Source organism: Procambarus clarkii, chromosome 75 (genome assembly GCF_040958095.1).
Source record: "Procambarus clarkii isolate CNS0578487 chromosome 75, FALCON_Pclarkii_2.0, whole genome shotgun sequence".
NCBI classification, from domain to species: Eukaryota; Metazoa; Arthropoda; class Malacostraca; order Decapoda; family Cambaridae; genus Procambarus; species Procambarus clarkii.
In genome coordinates this window covers 10,608,189-10,633,392 of record NC_091224.1, presented here as the reverse complement: position 1 = coordinate 10,633,392, position 25,204 = coordinate 10,608,189, and the positions used below count along the sequence as shown (strand labels likewise).

The window sequence follows — 25,204 nt, the reverse complement described above, 5'->3', positions numbered from 1 at the left end:
ATGACAATTATGGCCATGGTGGAAATTATGGCAATGGTGGCAATTATGGCCATGCTGGCAATTATGGCCATGGTGGCAATTATGGCCATGGTGGCTATTATGGCCATGCTGGCAATTATGGCCACGGTGGCAATTATGGCCATGCTGGCAATTATGGCCACGGTGGCAATTATGGTCATGGTGGCAATTATGGCCATGCTGGCAATTATGGCCGTGGTGGCAATTATGGCCATGCTGGCAATTATGGCCACGGTGGCAATTATGGCCATGGTGGCTATTTTGGCCATGCTGGCAATTATGGCCACGGTGGCAATTATGGCCATGGTGGCAATTATGGCCATGCTGGCAATTATGGTCAGGGTGGCAATTACGGCCATGGTGGCAATTATGGCCACGGTGGCAATTATTGCCATGGTGGCAATTATGGCCATGGTGGCAATTACGGCCATGGTGGCAATTATGGTCATGGTGGCAATTATGGTCATGGTGGCAATTATGGTCATGGTGGCAATTATGGTCACGGTGGCAATTATGGCCATGCTGGCAATTATGGTCATGGTGGCAATTATGGCCATTGTGGCAATTATGGCTATGGTGGCAATTATGGCCATGGTGGCAATTGTGGTCATGGTGGCAATTATGGCCACGGTGGCAATTATGGCAACGGTGGCAATTATGGCCATGCTGGCAATTATGGTCATGGTGGCAATTATGGCCATTGTGGCAATTATGGTCACGGTGGCAATTATGGCCATGCTGGCAACTATGGTCATGGTGGCAATTATGGTCATGATGACAATTATGGCCATGGTGGCAATTATGACCATGGTGGCAATTATGGCCATGGTGGCAATTATGGCCATGGTGGCAATTATGGCCATGTTGGCAATTATGGTCATGGTGACAATTATGGCCATTGTGGCAATTATGGCCATGGTGGCAATTATGGCCATGGTGGCAATTGTGGTCATGGTGGCAATTATGGCCATGGTGGCAATTATGGCCATGGTGGCAATTATGGCCATGGTGGCAATTGTGGTCATGGTGGCAATTATGGCCATGGTGGCAATTATGGCCATGTTGGCAATTATGGCCATGGTGGCAATTGTGGTCATTGTCGCAATCTATGTTCAATGTGTTGTGTAATATTAGCATATTTATCATCGAGTAATATTAACATGTATTAGGCGTGAGGTGGACTAGTATGGTCCTTACTGGGTGTGGGGTGGACTAGTATGGTCCTTACTGGGTGTGGGGTGGACTAGTATGGTCCTTGCTGGGTGTGGGGTGGACTAGTATGGCCCTTGCTGGGTGTGGGGTGGACTAGTATGGTCCTTATTGGGTGTGGGGTGGACTAGTATGGCCCTTGCTGGGTGTGGGGTGGACTAGTATGGTCCTTATTGGGTGTGGGGTGGACTAGTATGGCCCTTGCTGGGTGTGGGGTGGACTAGTATGGCCCTTGCTGGGTGTGGGGTGGACTAGTATGGTCCTTACTGGGTGTAGGGGTGGACTAGTATGGTCCTTGCTGGGTGTGAGGTGGACTAGTATGGTCCTTACTGGGTGTAGGGGTGGACTTGTATGGCCCTTGCTGGGTGTGAGGTGGACTAGTATGGCCCTTGCTGGGTGTGAGGTGGACTAGTATGGTCCTTACTGGGTGTGGGGTTGACTTGTATGGCCCTTGCTGGGTGTGAGGTGGACTAGTATGGCCCTTGCTGGGTGTGAGGTGGACTAGTATGGTCCTTACTGGGAGTGGGGTGGACTTGTATGGCCCTTGCTGGGTGTGAGGTGGACTAGTATGGTTCTTACTGGGTGTAGGGGTGGACTAGTATGGCCATGGTGGCAATTATGGCCATGCTGGCAATTATGGTCATGGTGGCAATTATGGCCATTGTGGCAATTATGGCCATGGTGGCAATTATGGCCATGGTGGCAATTATGGCCATGGTGGCAATTATGGCCATGGTGGCAATTATGGCCATGGTGGCAATTGTGGTCATGGTGGCAATTATGGCCATGGTGGCAATTATGGCCATGTTGGCAATTATGGCCATGGTGGCAATTGTGGTCATTGTCGCAATCTATGTTCAATGTGTTGTGTAATATTAGCATATTTATCATCGAGTAATATTAACATGTATTAGGCGTGAGGTGGACTAGTATGGTCCTTACTGGGTGTGGGGTGGACTAGTATGGTCCTTACTGGGTGTGGGGTGGACTAGTATGGCCCTTGCTGGGTGTGGGGGGTGGACTAGTATGGTCCTTACTGGGTGTAGGGGTGGACTAGTATGGTCCTTACTGGGTGTGAGGTGGACTAGTATGGTCCTTGCTGGGTGTGAGGTGGACTAGTATGGTCCTTACTGGGTGTGGGGTGGACTAGTATGGTCCTTACTGGGTGTGGGGTGGACTAGTATGGCCCTTGCTGGGTGTGGGGGGTGGACTAGTATGGTCCTTACTGGGTGTGGGGTGGACTAGTATGGTCCTTACTGGGTGTGGGGTGGACTAGTATGGTCCTTACTGGGTGTGGGGTGGACTAGTATGGCCCTTGCTGGGTGTGGGGGGTGGACTAGTATGGTCCTTACTGGGTGTAGGGGTGGACTAGTATGGTCCTTACTGGGTGTGAGGTGGACTAGTATGGTCCTTACTGGGTGTGGGGTGGACTAGTATGGTCCTTACTGGGTGTGGGGTGGACTAGTATGGTCCTTACTGGGTGTGGGGTGGACTAGTATGGTCCTTACTGGGTGTAGGGGTGGACTAGTATGGTCCTTGCTGGGTGTGGGGTGGACTAGTATGGTCCTTACTGGGTGTAGGGGTGGACTAGTATGGTCCTTACTGGGTGTGAGGTGGACTAGTATGGCCCTTGCTGGGTGTGAGGTGGACTAGTATGGTCCTTACTGGGTGTGGGGGGACTAGTATGGTCCTTACTGGGTGTAGGGGTGGACTAGTATGGTCCTTACTGGGTGTGAGGTGGACTAGTATGGCCCTTGCTGGGTGTGGGGGGGACTAGTATGGCCATTGCTGGGTGTGGGTGGACTAGTATGGTCCTTGCTGGGTGTGGGGGACTAGTATGGCCCTTGCTGGGTGTGGGGGACTAGTATGGCCCTTGCTGGGTGTGGGGGACTAGTATGGTCCTTGATGCGTATAAGGGTTACAACCAAGGCGTTTTCTGAGTGTAAGGTGGACTAGTATGGCCTCCTTGTTGGGGCCGAACAAGGACAGAAAGCTGGTGGCTAGTTAAAGGTCCCGTCAATTGTCTTAATGATATTTTCTCTGTTGATTTTGGCATTTAGATCTTCAACGGGTAGGAGTATTCATGGGTTTATAACCCTCTGGTTAAACTCTTGTTTTCAGTCCTACTTGAGAGGACATACTCTTCAACACCATGTCTGCGATTGTCCTGTTATCAGTGAATTGAGACCAAATGGTATGAGATAGCTCTGTTATTACTTCATACACTCGGGAATATTGGAAGAAATTTTTGTGTTGTACCCAAATTTTGCCATTGGAAGTTTATAGATCAGCCTTACGTGTCTTCTTCTCTCCTGATTCAGTGGTTTTACTCACCGTCCTGTGAGGTGGGGATGTTGGATGAGCTTGTAGCTAGTTTTTGATCTACACTGTGTACTTTCATATAGAATAGCATAGCAGCACATCGCTGTGTATACCTAAGCTTGTAAATAAAAAAAAAATCAGCATGAATCTCACCGTGGATACTAAAACAGGGTACAATCGAAATGTGTGCTACTAAGGTTTATAATAGGTCACTGGAAGCTGGAGACCCACCAGAAAGCTGGAAGACAGCTTATGTAGTTCTTTTATTCAAAAAGAGTGACAGCCAAGAGGTACTGAAAAACATGCCAGTGTCCCTAACTTGTGTATCATGCATGGTGATGGAGAAGATCGTAAGGAAAAAGGTCGTAGAACATTTGGAGAGAAGGAGCTTTGTATCACACCACGAGCATGGGTTCTGGAATGGTAAATAGTGCCTCGCAGGTTTAATATAAGTCTATGACCAGGCGACGAACATTAGGCAAGAAAGATAAGGGTGCAGAGACTACATTTTTTTAGAGTGCTAGAACTCCTTTGACACAATACCCCATAAGCGCCTGTTACAAATGTTGAAGAAGCAGACAGGCATAAAAGGTAAGGTGCTCCAGTTGATAAGGAAGTATCTAATGCACAGGAAAAAGCTAATATCTGTGAGAGAGGGAGACCTCAGAGTGGTGAAATGTCACTAGCAGAATCCCACAGTGCCCTGTACTGACAGGCAAGACTCATCTTGTTTCTGATAGAAGTAAACGTTCTTCCATAGCATATAGACTCATTCCTCTCAATGTTTGCTGCTGATGAAAAGATTATGAGACGAATCAAGACAGTTGAAGATACACAGTCACTACAGGTCGACCTGGAAAAACTGGAGGAATAGTCTAGAAAATGGCTACTAAAATTTAACTCATGTAAGTGTAAAGTAATGAAATTAGGTGACGGGAGCAGGAGGCCGAACATAAGGTACGATATGGGAGGTGAAATCTTTCAAGCGTCCAGTGGAGAGAAAGATCTTGGGGTTCATATCACACCGAACCTGTCCCCAGAAGCTCACATCAAAAGGATATCATCAATGGCGCATGATAGGTTGGCCAATATAAGAACTGCCTTTAGAAGCTTGTCTAAAGAATTGTTCAGATAACTTATATAACCTGGCATCCATTCCTAGATAAACACAAAACAAAGTTAGAGAAGTTTCAGAGGTATGCTACCAGACTAGTCATAGAACTGAGAGGTATGTGAGAATTTTACTAGTGGGATTTTGATTATTTATTTGAATTATTATTTTTTTATTATACTGATTAACTTTTAATTTACTATTAAATTATTTGTTTAGACAGTGGACTGTATAAATTGAATTCTACCCCACTAATAAACCTCCATTATAATCTTGGGGAATTATCCTCAAATGTTCTACCAAATAAAAACTAATCAATTGATATGAATTTCTTACTAAGGATTATTCTACGGTTTAGCTACTGATTAATTATAATGGACAAGCTCAGCTGCCTGTATAGAATACGGTCAGGTCAACAAGCACCAGACACACGCTCGGTCTCCTGTGGGACCCTGTGGAACTCTGTGGGACCCTGTGGGACCCTGTGTGATCGAGTGGGACCCTGTGTGATCGAGTGGGACCCTGTGTGACCTAGCGAGACTCTGTAGGACCCTGTGGGACCCTGCGGGACCCTGTGGGACCCTACGGGACCCTGTGGGACTCTGTGGGACCCCGTGGGACCATGTGCCAGCATGCAGTAATGGCGTCGTAGCATCGTGTGATAAACCACTCCAGTTATTGTCTCGTGCAGTCACAATTTCACCGGCTGGAATGTTACATTGTAAAACAGGCAAGCAATATATATCTTGCAGACATGACACGAGAATGGTGATTAATTAAAATTAATAGACGCTTACCCATCTGGGTGATCAATCCTGCAATAACACCGGTTAACAATTAATAGAATATGAATGGCCAAACATGCAATACTTAATTATACGTGAACCGGAACTGTAGTACTTCCTAATGGTTCAGCGTAGTCGTAGCAGTAAACAGCTACACTATCCCAAATATTGGGCGTCATGGTCTTATTATGACTGGCAGAAGTGCTCCTGCTTGAGCGTCAGTATGGCCTCTCCTCCGTCCCTGCTCCAGTGACACATCCCTGGATATGTTATCATTGATAACCGGAAAGAAGAGTTTTGTTTAAATTATTTAATTACTTATAATTTAGTGAATTCTTTTTTTGTTACACTCAGTCCTCAGACTGGTGGTTTTAGAGTTAAATTAAGTAATAAGGTTTTGGATGTGAGATAAATGGCGATGTGGCAATAATTACTCGTTTTCTAGAGCAAATTTGTCACGTACGCCATCCCTTTTGTACCTTACTAAGATAATTTAATGTATGTTTAATATACAACAACAGCAGTGATTTATTACTGCATGTTGTATTAAGGAGTTTATGGGTGTTGTGGGAAGTTTTCCCACAAGGTATGAGTTACGAGGAAAGCCAAAAGGAATTAAACCTCATGTCCCTGGAGGACAGAAAAGCTAGGGGAAATATGATCACCGCCTTTAAAATTCTCAAAGGTATTGACGGGATCGACAAAGACAAAGTATTTAGCATTTGTAAACCACAAAGAAAGGGACACAGGTGGAAACTTAATACCTAAATAAGCCTCAGAGACAGTAGAAAGAACATTTTCGGTATCAGGGAAGTTAACAAATGGAATGCAATAGGCAGTGATATGGTGGACGCGGACTCCATGCAGTTCCAAATATAGATATAATAGAGCCCAATAGGCTCAGGAACCTGTACGCCAGTGGATTCACAGTTGAGAGGCGAGACCAGATCCAAAGCTCATCCATAACCTACACTGGGGAGCCAGGTGAGGCACCATGACCCACACTGGTGAGCCAGGTGAGGCACCATGACCCACACTGGTGAGCCAGGTGAGGCACCATGACCCACACTGGGGAGCCAGGTGAGGCACCATGACACACACTGGTGAGCCAGGTGAGGCACCATGACCCGCACTGGTGAGGCACCATGACACACACTGGTGAGCCAGGTAAGGCACCATGACCCACACTGGGGAGCCAGGTGAGGCACCATGACCCACACTGGGGAGCCAGGTGAGGCACCATGACCCACACTGGGGAGCCAGGTGAGGCACCATGACCCACACTGGGGAGCCAGGTGAGGCACCATGACCCACACTGGTGAGCCAGGTGAGGCACCATGACACACACTGTTGAGCCAGGTGAGGCACCATGACACACACTGGTGAGCCAGGTGAGGCACCATGACCCACACTGGTGAGCCAGGTGAGGCACCATGACCCACACTGGGGAGCCAGGTGAGGCACCATGACACACACTGGTAAGCCAGGTGAGGCACCATGACCCACACTGGTGAGCCAGGTGAGGCACCATGACCCCCACTGGGGAGCCAGGTGAGGCACCATGACCCACACTGGTGAGCCAGGTGAGGCACCATGACCCACACTGGTGAGCCAGGTGAGGCACCATGACCCACACTGGGGAGCCAGGTGAGGCACCATGACCCACACTGGTGAGCCAGGTGAGGCACCATGACCCACACTGGTGAGCCAGGTGAGGCATTATGACCCACACTGGGGAGCCAGGTGAGGCACCATGACCCACACTGGTGAGCCAGGTGAGGCACCATGACCCACACTGGTGAGCCAGGTGAGGCACCATGACCCACACTGGAGAGCCAGGTGAGGCACCATGACCCACACTGGTGAGCCAGGTGAGGCACCATGACCCACACTGGGGAGCCAGGTGAGGCACCATGACCCACACTGGTGAGCCAGGTGAGGCACCATGACACGCACTGGTGAGCCAGGTGAGGCACCATGACACACTGGTGAGCCAAGTGAGGCACCATGACCCATACTGGGGAGCCAGGTGAGGCACCATGACCCACACTGGGGAGCCAGGTGAGGCACCATGACCCACACTGGGGAGCCAGGTGAGGCACCATGACACACACTGGTGAGCCAGGTGAGGCACCATGACCCACACTGGTGAGCCAGGTGAGGCACCATGACCCCCACTGGGGAGCCAGGTGAGGCACCATGACCCACACTGGTGAGCCAGGTGAGGCACCATGACCCACACAGGTGAGCCAGGTTTGGCACCATGACCCACACTGGGGAGCCAGGTGAGGCACCATGACCCACACTGGTGAGCCAGGTGAGGCACCATGACCCACACTGGTGAGCCAGGTGAGGCACCATGACCCACACTGGGGAGCCAGGTGAGGCACCATGACCCACACTGGTGAGCCAGGTGAGGCACCATGACCCACACTGGTGAGCCAGGTGAGGCACCATGACCCACACTGGTGAGCCAGGTGAGGCACCATGACCCACACTGGGGAGCCAGATGAGGCACCATGACCCACACTGGGGAGCCAGGTGAGGCACCTTGACCCACACTGGGGAGCCAGGTGAGTCACCATGACCCACACTGGTGAGCCAGGTGAGGCACCATGACCCACACTGGGAAGCCAGGTGAGGCACCATGACCCACACTGGTGAGCCAGGTGAGGCAACATGACCCACACTGGTGAGCCAGATGAGGCACCATGACCCACACTGGTGAGGCACCATGACCCACACTGGTGAGGCACCATGACCCACACTGGTGAGGCACCATGACCCACACTGGTGAGGCACCATGACCCACACTGGTGAGGCACCATGACCCACACTGGTGAGGCACCATGACCCACACTGGTGAAGCACCATGACCCACACTGGTGAGGCACCATGACCCACACTGGTGAGGCACCATGACCCACACTGGTGAGGCACCATGACCCACACTGGTGAGGCACCATGACCCACACTGGTGAGGCACCATGACCCACACTGGTGAGCCAGGTGAGGCTACGTGACCCACACTGGGGAACTTGGCGAGGCAACATAAGCACACTGGGGTCATGTTGCCTCACCAAGTGATGTGAGTCAACATGGCCCATGCTGGGGAGCGAGGTTAAGCAACATGGCCCTGTATTAGAACATGACGTGCATTATCACTGGCCACGGTGGGAGTAAGGTGTAGCAACATAGCCCATGCTGGGTAGTAAGAAGCAGTTATGTTGTTCATGTTGGGGAGAGAGAGAAACGATATATCACTTACCAATTTCTCCCAACTGGAAGTCTTCCCTAACTTCGCCTTCCAGTTGTGTAGTTTGGGAGGGAATTGAGTCCATAACTTACTTGAAACTTGTGTAATTGTTTGTTTCAAGGACCAGTAAAATTCTTTAATGGACTTGAGCCCTCCAGCAGTTGCTGGTACCTGGAGGGTGTTGGGTCATTATGCGGTTCCCTGAACCAGGAGTGACTTGGGTCCTCTTGCACTTGCTGTACCAGGGGGAACCTGGACACTTCAGCACTTATTGACACCAGAATGAACTTGGGTCCTTCAACAACACTTGACATCAAGAGGGACTTGGGCTCCCAAGATTGTCCAAGTACTTGTGAACATAGGAACATTTTAAATGGTTGACGTTCATGTTCGTTGGCCAAGATGTGCTTATCAGCCAAGATGTTGGCTAATGAACTGATTATCTTTACTATATTTCACATAATTAACAGTGATGCTGCTTGTCTCAAAATGGTTATAAGAAAAGTCACCAGTCTCCGTGGTGTAGTGGTAAGACACTCGTCTGGCGTTCCGCGAGCGCTTTGTCATGAGTTCATATCCTGGCCGGGGAGGATTTACTGGGCGCAAATCCTTAACTGTAGCCTCTGTTTAACTCAACAGTAAAATGAGTCCTTTGATGTAAAAACGATTCTTCGCGGCTAGGATCGTATTCCAGGGACCTGCCCGAAACGCTATGCGTACTATTGGCTGTAAAAGAATGTAACAACTCTTGTATATATGTCAAAAAAAAAAAAATACAACAATAATGAGCTCTATGCTGCTTAATCAGCGTTGAAGAGTTGCCATGAAAACTGGCCAACTGGGTGACTCAGTGACTCAACTCATCCCATTGATAACAAAGGAGGAACAATCACGGTGATGACATTTGTATAGTTATTCAGTCCTTGGACACCATAGATAAACTACCCAAACCTGTAATTGATTTAGGCAGGATCCCACAGCTTGTTCTTGAGAGGTTGCCAACACCTTTAGTGAGAGACCGAGACGGTAATGCTGTTGTTGATGTGGTGTTGACCAAATAAGTGATGTTTTCATCGAAGAGTTAATTCCATATAAGCTGCTTCCTTGCACTTCACTGATGAGGCAATTAAATTATCTTCCAAATATGAAGAGGATGATGGTGGAGTTGGCTAGGCTTCTCAACACCACAGATACGTTCAAACACTCTGTCATCAGTAGTGAGACTCTAGACTCAGCTGCCAGCCGACAGTTATGAATTTAGTCATCTCGATACCTGGTCAAAAGTAAAGCTATTTAACAGTTACTGCTTAAAGCTGTATGGATTTAAACTGTGAGATCTACAAAATGCTGACTTTGGAAACATTAACTTTAAATAGAGGAAATGTTCTAGACGTATCTTGGGTGCCCATCCTCGCACTCATTGTAATCTCCAACCTTCCCTCATGTCCACGTCAACACTTGGGGAAATATTCACAAACGTATAATATCATTTTGTCAGAAAGGGCTCACCCATCAAGTACACTAAGTCAACTCTTTTTTTTCCGGGCACTCTTTATCACTGGTAACTCCTACTTTTCCAGAAATATAAACTTAATTGTTAGGAAATCGAATATAGGAATGAGTGATATATATATATATATATATATATATATATATATATATATATATATATATATATATATATATATATATATATATGTCGTACCTAGTAGCCAGAACGCACTTCTCAGCCTACTATGCAAGGCCCGATTTGCCTAATAAGCCAAGTTTTCATGAATTAATTGTTTTTCGACTACCTATCCTACGTAACCTAACTTTTTCGGCTACCTAACCTAACCTAACCTATAAAGATAGGTTAGGTTAGGTTAGGTAGGGTTGGTTAGGTTCGGTCATATATCTACGTTAATTTTACCTCCACTGAAAAGAAATTGACCTCATACATAATGAATTGGGTAGCTTTATCATTTCATAAGAAAAAAATTTGAGAAAATATATTAATTCAGGAAAACTTGGCTTATTAGGCAAATTGGGCCTTGCATAGTAGGCTGAAAAGGGCGTTCTGGCTACTAGGTACGACATATATATATATATATCGTACCTAGTAGCCAGAACGCACTTCTCAGCCTATTATGCAAGGCCCGATTTGCCTAATAAGCAAAGTTTTCATGAATTAATGTTTTTTCGACTACCTAACCTACCTAACCTTACCTAACCTAACTTTTTCGGCTACCTAACCTACCCAAACCTATGAAGTTAGGTTAGGTTAGGTTAGGTAGAGTTGGTTAGGTTCGGTCATATATCTATGTTAATTTTAACTCCAATACAAAAAAATTGACCTCATATATAATGAAATGGGTAGCTTTATCATTTCATAAGAAAAAAAAATAGAGAAAATATATTAATTCAGGAAAACTTGGCTTATTAGGCAAATCGGGCCTTGCATAGTAGGCTGAGAAGTGCGTTCTGGCTACTAGGTACGACATATATACATATATGTATATTAGTATATTTTGGTAGCAGTCTTTCCTGTAGACATATATTATTAAATATGACCGAAAAACTAAGATTAATAATCCTAACACGAATTTTCTCGATCTTTCTTATGTTTCTTTTCACTGTTAATGGTAATTGAAAAATCAATTCTCCAAAATTAATTTTTATTTTTAGTCTGACGCGACACTTGAGCGCGTTTCGTAAAACTCATTACATTTTCAAAAACTTTAGTTTACACACACACAACTGAACTATAACTGAATAGAGCTTAAACATCTTCGATTTTTTATACCTGCATTTGGGTGAGGTGATATGTAACAACAGTTTTGAATGAGGTGAAAACAAACTTTCAACACAAGACAGAACACGAAATAATGGGTATTGAAGGAAAGAATGGAAGTAATTGCAGAGGGCCTATTGGCCCATATTTCTTGATTCTTCTATATTGAAGCAGAGTCTTGAAGTGGGTAGAATATAGTTGTGCATTAATTGGCTGTTGATTGCTGGTGTTGACTTCTTGATGTGTAGTGCCTCGCAGATGTCAAGGCGCCTGCTATCGCTGTATCTATCGATGATTTCTGTGTTGTTTGCTAAGATTTCTCTGATGATGGTTTGGTTGTGGGAAGAGATTATATGTTCCTTAATGGAGCCCTGTTGCTTATGCATCGTTAAACGCCTGGAAAGAGATGTTGTTGTCTTGCCTATATACTGAGTTTTTTGAGGCTTACAGTCCCCAAGAGAGCATTTGAAGGCATAGACGACGTTGGTCTCTTTTAAAGCGTTCTGCTTTGTGTCTGGAGAGTTTCTCATGAGTAGGCTGGCCGTTTTTTGGTTTTATAGGAAATCGCCAGTTGTATCTTCTGATTTTTGTCTGTAGGGATAACGTTTCTATTAACAATATCTTTCAGGACCCTTTCCTCCGTTTTATGAGCTGTGGAAAAGAAGTTCCTGTAAAATAGTCTAATAGGGGGTATAGGTGTTGTGTTAGTTGTCTCTTCAGAGGTTGCATGGCATTTCACTTTCCTTCTTATGATGTCTTCAACGAAACCATTGGATAAGCCGTTGTTGACTAGGACCTGCCTTACCCTACAGAGTTCTTCGTCGACTTGCTTCCATCCTGAGCTGTGGCTGAGAGCACGGTCGACATAAGCGTTAACGACACTCCTCTTGTACCTGTCTGGGCAGTCACTGTTGGCATTTAGGCACATTCCTATGTTCGTTTCCTTAGTGTAGACTGCAGTGTGGAAACCTCCGCTCTTTTCCATGACTGTTACATCTAGAAAGAGTAGCTTCCCATCCTTTTCCATCTCGTAAGTGAAACGCAGCACGGAACTCTGCTCAAACGCCTCCTTTAGCTCCTGCAGATGTCTGAAATCAGGTACCTGTGTAAAAATGTCGTCAACATACCTGCAGTATATGGCCGGTTTCAAGTTCATGTCGACAGGGATTTTTCGCTCGATGGTACCCATGTAGAAGTTTGCAAACAGGACACCTAGGGGAGAATCCATGGCGACCCCATCTACTTGCTTATACATGTGCCCATCCGGGCTCAAGAAGGGTGCCTCTTTAGTACAAGCTTGGAGTAGTTTCCTTAGAATATTCTCTGGTATGTCAAGAGGAGTACAGGCTGGATCACGATACACTCTGTCGGCTATCATCCCGATTGTCTCGTCCACAGGTACGTTGGTGAACAGTGATTCTACGTCCAACGAGGCTCTTATCCCTGTGGCCCGTGTGCCCCGCAGTAAGTCAACAAATTCTTTTGGGGACTTCAGGCTGAAGGCGTAAGGGACATAAGGAGTCAGCAGGCCGTTGAGTCGCTTCGCCAGTCTGTACGTGGGTGTGGGTATCTGGCTAATGATTGGCCGAAGTGGGTTTCCAGGCTTGTGTGTCTTGACATTCCCATACGCATATCCAGGTTTATATTCCCCAATAATCTTTGGCAGGTGGAGTCCGGATTTCTTGGCGTTCACAGTTTCAATCAGTTTGTTGACCTTTGCTTTCAATTCGGCTGTAGTGTCCTTCGTTACCCTTTGGAATTTAGTTTGGTCAGAGAGTATGAGGTTCATTTTCGCCAGATATTCGTCTTTTTTAAGAATGACATATATTGGCGACTTGTCACCTCTCCTGACAACTATCTCCTTGTTCTCACGAAGGCTTTTAGCTGCCGCTTTGAACTCGGGGAACAGTATGGTGCTTCTGTAATTGCCTCGATTCTTTCCTCCTTCCGCAATAAGTTCTGCTTGTAAGGTATCTTTGGTAGTGACCTTCTTTTGTGTCTCGAGGTCGAATATATCGTCCAACAGAATTTCCAACTCCACTTTCCGGGCCATCTCACTCGGTCTGGACATAACGTGACAGTTTATGCCCAGATTTAGGAGAGTGACTTGGTCCTCACTGAGGTTAATTCCTGCAAGGTTCAGGAAGCCATCTCTTGGTCGTGGAATTGCCATAGGTCCTCCATATAACGCTGTTAGTTTCTTGATAATCCTTGTTTCAGTGCTGAGGTGATGTCGGTCTGTGAGGATGTCGAGGTGTTGTTCAATGCGGGTACGGATACTTTCGTCGATGTTGCTATTTCTCCACTCGTTTGTAGCCTGAAGTAGTTGCATTTTGTTGTCTTTGATTTCATTCTCTGCCTTGTATATCTGATCACGAATCAGATCCTGGCGATATTTTATCGTGAAGGCTTGATTCCTTCCTGCTGGGTCGTCCGTTTTAATATTAGTATATTTTGGTAGCAGTCTTTCCTGTAGACATATATTATTAAATATGGCCGAAAAAGTAAGATTAATAATTCTAACACGAATTTTCTCAATCTTTCGTATATTTCTTTTCACTGTTGGTGGTAATTCAAAAATCAATTCTCCAAAATTCATTTTTATTTCTAGTCTGACGCGACACTTGAGCGCGTTTCGTAAAACTTATTACATTTTCAAAGACTTTAGAATAACTGAATAGAACTTACACATCTCCGATTTGTTTATATCTACATTTGAGTGAGGTGGATGGGGTGAGGTGGTATTTAATAGGGTATTAATTTCATCAACACAAGACAGAACACGAAACAATGGGTATTGAATGGAAGTGATTGTAGAAAGCCTATTGGTCCATATTTCTTGATGCTTCTATATTGGAGCAAAAAACCTAGTATATAGGCAAGACAACAACATCTCTTTCCAGGCGTTTAACGATGCATAAGCAACAGGGCTCCATTAAGGAACATATAATCTCTTCCCACAACCAAACCATCGCCAGAGAAATCCTAGTAAACAACACAGAAATCATCGATAGATACAGCGATAGCAGACGGCTTGACGTTTGCGAGGCACTGCATTAAAAAGTCAGCACCAGCAATCAACAGCCACTTAATGCACAACTATATTCTACCCACCTCAAGACTCCGCTCCAATATAGAAGCATCAAGAAATATGGACCAATAGGCTTTCTACAATCACTTCCATTCAATACCCATTGTTTCGTGTTGTCTTGTGTTGATGAAATTAATACCCTATTAAATACCACCTCACCCCATCCACCTCACTCAAATGTAGATATAAACAAATCGGAGATGTGTAAGTTCTATTCAGTTGTGTATACTAAAGTCTTTGAAAATGTAATAAGTTTTACGAAACGCACTCAAGTGTCGCGTCAGACTAGAAATAAAAATGAATTTTGGAGAATTGATTTTTGAATTATTACCAACAGTGAAAAGAAATGTACGAAAGATTAAGAAAATTCGTGTTAGAATTATTAATCTTACTTTTTCGGTCATATTTAATAATATATATATATATATATATATATATATATATATATATATATATATATATATATATATATATATATATATATATATGTATATATATATATATATATATATATATATATATATATATATATATATATATATATATATATATATATATGTATATATATATATATATATATATATATATATATATATATATATATATATATATATATATATATATATATATATATATATATATATATATATACTTCAGAGTATTATACCTTAAAGATTATCCATACTTACGGGTACACGAGCCTTGCTGAACTAGTTAGATGAGTGAGGGACTCTCTAGCAGGGCACTGTGAGTGAGCATTATTGATAAGAGATCATATTCAATGTCTGAAGGTGTGACCGTGCTATTATGACGAGACACCAGACCTCACGTCTGCTCTGCCCAGAGGTTGGGAGGAGACTCCAGCTTAACAGGTCCTTAAAGAACAAATTTATAAACTCTTCTGATGTCATCAGAGGCGTGAAAGTCATGAGAAATGACATTACGAGTAAATATAAACGTGTCCTTCAGACCCTGAGACTTTGGGGAAACCAGGACTAACCAGCTCTGGAATATGAGATGACTTGTCAGGTCCTGGAACTCTCAATATCTCCTGGTGTCCTGTGTCATAACGACACACAGTGTAATGTTGTCATGGCCATATCAGGGCGCACTGGCACTGTAGTTGTCTTTAATGGTGCTTAGGAGCATTGAATTATGTGTGTGTGTATATATATGGCTTACTAGTGGCGGCAGCTGTGTACATATGTGTGTGTGTGTATATATGACTTTTTTAGTAGCGGCAGCTGTGCACATGTGTGAGTAATAAGTGGCTTGCTAGTAGTGCCCCCTCACTGTCTGGCCCGTTGTACGCCGTGAGGGGGCTTGGTGGGCAGCTGCCGGAGTGTGATGCTCCATGGGTCAGTCCTCTGTCCTTCTGCAGCCTTATGCTCCTGCTGCTGTCTTTACCAATTATGCCACACACCTTATCCTTTTCCTCGTGTTTCATTTTTCTCACCCCCCCCCCCCCCCTTTTCTATCATATTGTCATTTCCTGCCGTCCTTTTGCCTGTTTTGATTATTCTTTCGACCTTCTTTTGTTTTGATGCCCGGGTGTTTGGGGAGGCATACTCTTGCACCTGTAGAACTGTAGTACCCAACGTCTCGAGCGAGGGGACCTTTTATTGTCAATCCTCCTTTCGTCACTGAATCCGATCTCGACGGACTCACGGTTCTTAAGGTGGCATTTGTGGGGCGTATACTCACGACGCACCCCTGGGGGGCACCGGCAAGATCGGCGATAGCTTCTTGTTGGTTATCCTGCCTCTAACTGTGGCTCCATGCTGGGTGTGGGTGCATGCACATTCGTGAATGAAAGATTTTTCCTAGTTTTCATGGCTGATAATGTGGCCCTTGTTCCTTCTCAGGCTCGTGGGGTGGGCGACCAAGCCCCCGAGTCGGACTGTGTTGGTAGACCAGGCCCTGTAGCCCCCGCTGCATTGGGCCCTGACCCCCTGACTACTCCCCTCAGCTCCCCTCCCTCCTCTGCGGTAGGGTCGAGTTTCCAGCCCCCAGTGGTGACCACCTCATTCCCTGGCACGGCTCCGTCTCTCATTGTGACTACTGCGCCTTTTACCCCCTCTCTCTCTGGGGGTTCTCAACGCCGTCCCCGCCACAGCCGCACTCGCACGATCCCTTCCTGTACTAATACTTACAACGCCTTGTTTGGACACGCAACGTGGGCTAAATACTTTGATCTCCACCATCTGGATTCTACTCCTTCTGACGTTTTCTCCCTCCATAAACACCTTGTTGATTCAGTAGATGTCTCTGTTACTTTTAACTCCACCAGTTACGGTACGCATGTCGTCGCTGCTCCTTCTCAGGATGCAGCTACTCGCTTAGCCGCTTTGTCCTGCATTGGAGAGACCCCTGTTCAGGTCTCCAAAAACGCTCGGTTAAATGCCAGTGTGGGCACTGTTCTCCTCCCACACCATGTTGCAACTGGCGTTCGGGACCTCAAAGATTACCATGAGGATATTAAACATATCCTCGAAGCCCAAGGCCATTCTATCCTTCAGGTGGACACGTTTACTCGACCCCCTCGTGGTCGTCACCGTCAGCCCATTCGAGTTGTTAAAATCACCTTTGATAGTAGGGCCTTTCCGCCCTCTATTATTCTTGCTGGTGCCAGATGCTCCATTCAGGAGTACATTCCCTCTCCTAGACTTTGCAATAAGTGTTGGAAGTTCGGGCACGGTGTCCTCAAATGCACAAGTACTGTGTATCTATGCCCCATGTGTGTGGACGATAGTCATTCTAAGTACAAGTGCACTTCTCCCCAGGCTCGCTGCCTCAATTGTGGTGAGGCCCACCCTACTTTCTCACGCTTGTGTATACACTACAAACTCAAGGAAGCCGTCCTCAACTTGAAGCACCGTGATCGTCTGTCTTTTCCTGAAGCGAGACGCCAAGTTCGTCGTCTCACCGCTATCGCGGACGTATCCCACGCTCGCGTGTTACGTTCGACTCTCCTCGTCCTTCCCACCTTCCTCAGTCTCACAACCGTTTCCAGGCCTTAAACCCAACCACACCCACCACCTCCTTCCCTATTCCTTTGCCTCCTGTCCCGACTGGTTTCCCTCCTGGTTCTCCATCTGGGGTTTCCCCCCTTCCTACCTAGTCCACCATGTCTCCTATGTCTTCTTCCCTATCTCCCCCCACTCTTTCTTCCCGACCCACCCACCCCCCAGTCTCTTGACCCTCCACACCAACTGTCTGTCTAGGCTGATATCCATCAACCTCCCAGCAATCTTCGTGTTGTTTGCTCCCATTCCTCTTCTCCTGCTGAGACCATTGAGTCTGTCGCCAGGTACGTTGTTACTGGCACGCCTATCTCTTCGAGTCAGAAACGTAAGCTTGGCTCCTCTCCTTCTTCCTCTCCAGCAGGTAAGATGGCTTCGCTTTCTTCCTTGCTCCCTCCCTCTGACTCTGTCACTATGTCCCCTCCCATTTCAGTGGTCGGACCCCCCTGTCCCAGATATGGAGGTTTCTTTCGCCCCCGATTCCCTCTCGGTTGCTGCCCTTGCTGAGGTGCACTCCCTGATTTCTGTTGCCCCCCCCCCCCTCCTCCTCCAGCTCTCCTGGCCTACCCCTCTCAGTTGTCTCCTCCTCCGGGGCCCCGTCAGTCCGCCTCTGGTCTGTCCTCCTGCTTCCTTCCCTCCACTCTTACTCAGTTTACCAATGCCCCCTAACCCTGATTTTGCTGACCCTGCTCCTGATCCTGACCCCGATCCTGAGATTCTTTAATAAACTGTGTTCTTCTTTACATTCGTTTTTTTCTTGTTCTCTGTTACTGTCCTTTCTCTTTGATAATGTCTATTCTTCAGTGGAATATTCGTGGATTTTATGCCAACTTCCATGAACTCCAGCTTCTAATTACACAGTTTTCACCACTTTTTGTTTGTCTCCAGGAACCAATGCTTGGTGCTCGTCCTGGTCACTTTCATGGTTATTCCTTTCTTTCTCTCTCCCCCCCCCCCTTCCCCCAGCTCTTGCTGGGGCCCATAACTCTACTGTTCTCTTAATTCGTTCTGATATTCCCTTCGTCCCCCAACTTCTTCCATCACCTATCCATTGTTCTGCTGCCCGTGTTTTTGTGAGTAAATGGTATATAGTATGTTCCATTTATCTCCCCTTAAATGTCCCGCTTTCCCTTCCTGATCTTAAGCACCTCCTGGACTCCTTGCCAGAGCCGGTGCTCATTTTGGATGATTTCAACTTTCGACATACCCTCTGGGGTGATGTTCTGACAAACACCCGAGGCCGTCTTCTCGAGCCATTCATCCTCGCTTCTTCTCTCTCTCTTCTGAATTCTGGTGAGCCCACTCATGTGGACTCTCGAACTCGCACCCTTTCTTGTCTTGATCTTTCTCTCTGCTCGTCGTCCCTTTACTTAGATTTCACGTGGCAGGTTCTTGATGACCTCCATAATAGTGATCATTTCCCCCGTCCTCGTTTCCTTTTAATCCTTCCATCCTTCCTTCTCCTTCCCCAGGTAGCAGTTTGCCAAGGCTAACTGGAGCCTATTATCCCTCCCTGCTACTCTCTCTGACCTCTCCTCTCTGCCTCTTCCTTGCGCCCACCTTCTTTTTTATGACACTGTCTTCGACGCTGCCCTCCTCTCTATTCCTCGCTCTTCCTTCCGGGGCACACGGAAGTGCGTTCCCTGGTGGAATGGGGACTGTGCTCGGGCTGTCCGCTGTAAGCGTGCAGCCTGGAAGAAACACCGCCGCCGGCAAACGGCTGATTCTTTTATTTTATTTTTCCAACTCCTGCCCTCAGCTTGTACGCTGACACTGGCTTCCTATCTCTCCGGGACCGCCGTGATTGCTACAGTCTTCGTTATCTTTCGCGATCCTTCCAGCATCCTCACACTCACCTCTATCGTGCTTTGACTTTTACCCCTCCTGTAGTTCCTGTTCCTCTTTACCACTTCCCTCTTTCTGTCCGTTTGTCTCGCTTACAAGATTCCCTTTCGGTTCATGTTTCTCCTCGTATTGTTCTACCCATGCCCCCTTGGAGGGTCCCCCTTCCCAAATTTCGTACTTCTCTGATGCGCATCACTAAAGCTTTTACCCCTCCTACGGTTCTGAAACGCCTCTTCCTTGAGCACTTTTCTTCTCACTCCCACTCCGTTCCCATCTTCACCGATGGGTCTAAGTCTGCGGACGGTGTGGGCTACTCTGTTGTTTTTCCTGACCACACTTATATGTGTTGCCTTCCTCCGGAGGCTAGCATCTTCACAGCAGAACTTTATGCTTTTCTCTACGATCTTCGTCTCCTGCTTTCCCGGTGTCAATCCTCTTTTGTGGTGGTAGTTGACTCTCGTAGTGCCCTCATAGCTTTAGGGTCCTTTAATCCGGTCCACCCGGTGGTCATCGAGAGTCAACATTGCCTGTTTCTTATCTCCATTAAAGTTAAGTCGGTTGAGTTTTGCTGGGTTCCCAGCCATGTTGGTGTCTCTTTAAATGAGCGTGCAGATGCTGATGCTAAGGAAGCTATCCGCACTTGTCCCATCTCCCGTAAAGGTATTCCTTATTCCGACTTTTACCCAGTTATTCATGCCTCCATCCTTGCCCACTGGCAGATTTGTTGGTCTTCTGTTATTGGTAACAAACTGCGTACTCTTAAGAGTCGTGTGTCTCAGTGACCTTCCTCCTACCACCGTAACCAGAGGTGGGAAACGACTCTGGCTAGGTTACGTATTGGCCATACCCGTTTAACTCACGGTCACTTAATGGAGCGCCGCCCTGCTCCTTATTGTCCAATTTGCATTGTCCCTCTTACAGTCGTGCATATCCTTGTTGAATGCCCTGACTTCCAGGACGAGCGTGTGTCTTGTTTTCCGACCGTCCGCCGCAGTTGCTTGTCCCTCGATAGAATTCTTGGCGACTCGGATACTTTTGATATCTTTCGGCTTATGCTTTTCTGTTTTCGTATTGCCATCCTTGGTGATATTTAGCGCCCTCTGATTATCCCGCACATTTGATGGTGCTACATAGCCTTCCCGGTTTGGTGTCTTCTTTTGATAATTACTTACTTGCTAGTAGCGGCAGCTGTGCACATGAGTGTGTAATATATGGCTTGCTTGTAGCGGCAGCTGTGCGCATGTAGTGTGTATATATATGGCTTACTAGTCGCAGCAGCTGTGCGCATGTAGTGTGCATATATATGGCTTACTAGTAACGGCAGCTGTACGCATGTATATGTATGTGTGTAAATCACAAAAAATAAATCCGTGATTAAAAATGTTACAGTGTCAGACCACGGAGGAAAATTGAAACAGGAATTTCCTTAAGTATTCTCGTATATTAATGCATCTTCAGAAGAAGTCAATGTATATGAATGGCTTACTAGTAGCGGCAGCTGTGCACATGTATATGTATATATGGCTTACTACTAGCGGCAACTGTGTACATGTCTGTGTTTATATGGCTTGTTAGTAGCGGCAGCTGTGCACATGTCTGTGTATATATGGCTTGCTAGTAGCGGCAGCTGAGCAAATGTGTGTGTATATATAGCTAACTAGTAGCAGCAGCTATGCACATGTCTGTGTATATATGGCTTGCTAGTGGTGGCAGCTGTGCACATGTGTGTGTATATACATGGCTTACTAGTAGCATTAGCTGTGCACATGTGTGTGTATATATATGGCTTACTAATAGCAGCAGCTGTGTACATGTGTTTGTATATATGACATTTAGGTAGCGGCATCTATGCACATGTGTGTGTGTATATATGACTTACTAGTGGCGGCAGCTGTGCTCATATGGGTGTGTGTGCTAGATGAAATATCTCGAATGATGTTTTTTAGTTTTTGGTAAAACCTCATGGATTTACCCGACTTTAACACTAACTTTAATAGACAAATCTATATAAATAAAACTGGAAATGTTCGTTTGTTCAAAATCGCTAATCTCCGAAAGTTCTTCACCGTTTGCCTTGAAATTTTCACACAATGTTCCATTCGCATCCGAGTGAATTTTTATATACATAATATATTGATGTCGTCATGTCTGTGACGGGAAAAAAAACATGTTTTTTTTAAAAACTGTTTTTCGTATGTTTTTCGAGTGAGGTTTCATTCGAAACCTCTCTACCGATTGCTTTGAAATCATGACACAACATTGCATTCGAGTAGGTAAATGTTTTTATATACCTTCTATATACATGCCTCACCTGTGACAGGAAAAAACATGCATTTTTGGAAAAACAGCGCCATCTGTAGGATGTATGAGCAACACACACGCTGTAATCTCTAAAAATTCTTCATCGATTGCTTTGAAATTTTGACACAACGTTCTTTTAGAATACTTACGTGTTTTTATATACCAAATATATAGATGACACACCTGTGACAGGTGAAAACGTACAGTTTTTGAAAAACAGCGCCATCTGTTGCACGTAAGAGCAACATACGACAAACAAAATATGTTACGGTTCCATTTCAATGTTTCCGAGAGCATTGATATATTGAATTTTCATATATTTGCTTTATTTTCATTTTGATTTCATTATTTTGTGTGATGTTGCATTGGAATTGAGCTGTGTTGTTTACCATACCGTTCATTTCATGGGTATAGCTTATTTGTTTCTTTTTTAATTTTTTAATTTCGTTTTTTTAACTTTTCTTCTTATTTTTCAGTGCAATTGGTGGTGAAAATATGTTGTGTCGATTGATCTGCGTTTGAATTGAAATATTTCGTTAGTATTTTAGTTTTTGTTATGAAAACAAGAAAATGGACAACACGTTTATTTCACAGCGGCAAATCTGCAACAAACCGCTATGAATCCACCGGCTACAACGTTAACTGCTTTTTTCACGTTATTTCAAAATGATGCGTTTGCGAAAACATTGCTGTATTCGGAATTGCCAAAGTATTACACATGGAATGCCAGTAGAAAATTATTTGAACGACGTAAACGAGGAGAGCGAGTCGACGGACAACCTGGCATATTCAAACAAACTATGATAGGCAGACTGTTCACTGTGCATTCCAATCAAGATGAATGTTTTTTTCTTCTCAAGCTGTTGGTAAATGTGCCCGGTCCAACGTCTTTCCAGCCATTGAGATTTGTCAGCGGCATAACACATGCCACTTTCCGTAGTGCATGTCAAGCTCTGAATTTATTGGACAACGACCGACACTGAGATGTATGCATTAATGAAGCGTCCAACACGTTACATCCAAATGAAATTCGTGCATTGTTTGCAATTATATTGACCACCGGCTCTCCTTCATCTCCAACAGAGTATGGGAGAAACACAAATCGCACATGGCTGAAGATATTGTCTGTCGAATACACCAGGAAAATTCAAATATGAACATGAATTTCACAGCAGAAATCTACAACGAAGCGTTGATAATCATTGAAGATTTGTGCTTAGAAATCGCCAACAAAGTTCTCAATCAATTGGAAATGCCATCACCGAATCGATCTACTCCTGCTTCATTCGGTGTAGAATTGTGTCGTGAACAAAATAGCTAGACGGGTGATCTGTTATAGTAAGTGCAATCAAATATTCTTAAGCTAACGCTTGTGCAAAGAGGCATTTACAGTCAAATAATTCAAACTGTCAATAATGGGTTTGGGGAAATCTTCTTAGATGCGCCAGGAGGAACTGTAAAACTTTCTAATTAGATTGATTTTAGCAGCATTTCTATCCAAAAATGGCATAACCTTAGCTCTTGCATCATCCGGAACAGCTGCAATATTGCAACCAGGTGGAAGAACTGCTACTTCGGCTTTGAAATTGCCATTGAACATGCAATTCATTGAAACTCCCACGTGCAACATTTCCAAAGCATCCGGCATGGGAAAAGTATGGCAGAAATGTAAACTTATTGTTTGGGATGAATGCACAATGGCCCACAAAAAATCGCTCGAGGCTCTTGATCGATCATTGCAAGATTTGCATGGAAACATTAGACTATTTGGGAACGCATTAATATTGCTTGCAGGAGATTTCAGGCAAACATTACCTGTAATTCCTCAATCAAAACCGGCGGACGAAGTAAATGCTATCCTGAAATACTCTACTTTGTGGCGCCACGTAATGATGTTAAAATTAACTACAAATATGTGTGTCCAACTGCAAAACGACTCATCAGCTGAGATATTCTCACATCAATTTCTGGAAATTGGAAATGTAAACATGCCGGTTGATCTGACCTCAGGACGAATTTCATTGCCTCATAAGTTCTACAATTTAGTGACGTCAAAAGAAGAATTGGTTGAAAAAGTAATTCCCAATATTCAAACCAATTATAAGAATCACGGTTGGATGAGTGAACGAGGTGTTCTTGTGGCCAAGAACAAATCGTCTAAGAACTTAACAATATTATTCAGTCTAACATATAAAGCGAGGCAGTCACATACAAGTCCGTGGACACTATTGAGGAAGCAGATGAAGCGGTTTATTACCCAACAGAATTGTTGAATTCATTCGATGTGCAAGAGATACCACCGCACGAACTGCAATTGAAAATCGGCGTGCCAACTATCATGTTGTGAAATATCAACCAGCGAAAGCTTAGCAACGGCACGCGGCTTGCAGTAAAAAACTTATATAGCAATGTCGTAGAAGCGACCATCTTGATAGGACCTTTCAGGTGAAGATGTCGTCATTCCTCACATTCCTATGATTACAACCGATTTGCCATTTAATTTTAAGAGATTGCAATTCCCAATTCGATTGGCGTTTGCAATCACCATCAACAAAGCTCAGGGCCAATCTTTACAAATGTGCGGTTTAGATCTAGACACGGATTGCTTCTTACATGGACATTTATTTGTTGTGTGTTCTACAGTAGGCAACCAGACAATCTCTATATCTTCAAAGACAATGGAACAAGAAAAAATATTGTATACCCACAAGCATTGTGAAATTTAACATGTTAGAAACGAGCGTTTTCTCTTTTCTTTCTTTTCCATTTAACCAGACTGAGCCACAGCAACGCGTGGCGGGGTACAGCTAGTCTATATAAATAAAAATGGAAATGTTCGTTTGTGCATAACTGATAATCTCCGAAAGTTCTTCACCGATTGCTTTGAAATTTTCACACAACGTTCCATTTGCATCCGGCCAGGTTTTTATTTCCATACTATACAGATGTCATGTCTGTGAATGGTAAAATAACACGCTTTTTCTGTAAAACTGTGTTTTTCATGTGAGGGAAATCTTCGAAACCTCTTTACCGATTGCTATGAAATTTTGACACAACGTTGCATTCTAATAGACGCGTCTTTTTATATATCTACTATATATATGCCTCTCCTGTAATAAGAAAAACATGCTTTTTTTTTAAATAGCGCCATCTGTTGGACGTAAGAGTAATACATGCTGTAATCTCCAAAAGTTCTTCACCGATTGCTTTGAGATTTTGACACAACGTTGCATTGGAATAGGTACGTCTTTTAATATACCTACTGATGCACCCCTGTGACAGGTAAAAACATGCATTTTTTAAAAAAGTGCCATCTGTTGCACATAATGACAACATGCACGCTGTACTAAATATGTTATGAATTCCATTTCAATGTTTCCGATTGCATTGATAAATTTTATTTTCATAGATTTCGATTAATTTTTTTTTTAATTACTTTGTGTGACATTGTGTTGGAATTGAGCTGTGTT

At 44.9% G+C, this 25,204-nt stretch overlaps 1 protein-coding gene across 1 annotated transcript; it reads left to right on the top strand.

Moving 5' to 3' along the window:
• LOC138356998 (uncharacterized PE-PGRS family protein PE_PGRS20-like) lies at positions 1-23,055 on the top strand. The gene is made up of 5 exons (XM_069313529.1): positions 1-327; positions 360-1,142; positions 1,827-2,064; positions 4,712-4,777; positions 22,907-23,055. The coding sequence occupies exons 1-5, from the start codon at positions 1-3 to the stop codon at positions 23,053-23,055; spliced, it is 1,563 nt and encodes a 520-aa protein (XP_069169630.1).
• Positions 23,056-25,204: the final 2,149 nt, after the last annotated feature.

Bases quoted from the DNA above. Each gene is read 5' to 3' on its own strand.
- LOC138356998 (XM_069313529.1), top strand. From the start codon at position 1: ATGACAATTATGGCCATGGTGGAAATTATGGCAATGGTGGCAATTATG. The intron at 328-359 runs GCAATTATGGCC...AATTATGGTCAG, and splicing joins TGGCAATTATGGCCATGGTG to GGTGGCAATTACGGCCATGG. The intron at 2,065-4,711 runs GTCATTGTCGCA...ATCCATTCCTAG, and splicing joins TGGCCATGGTGGCAATTGTG to ATAAACACAAAACAAAGTTA.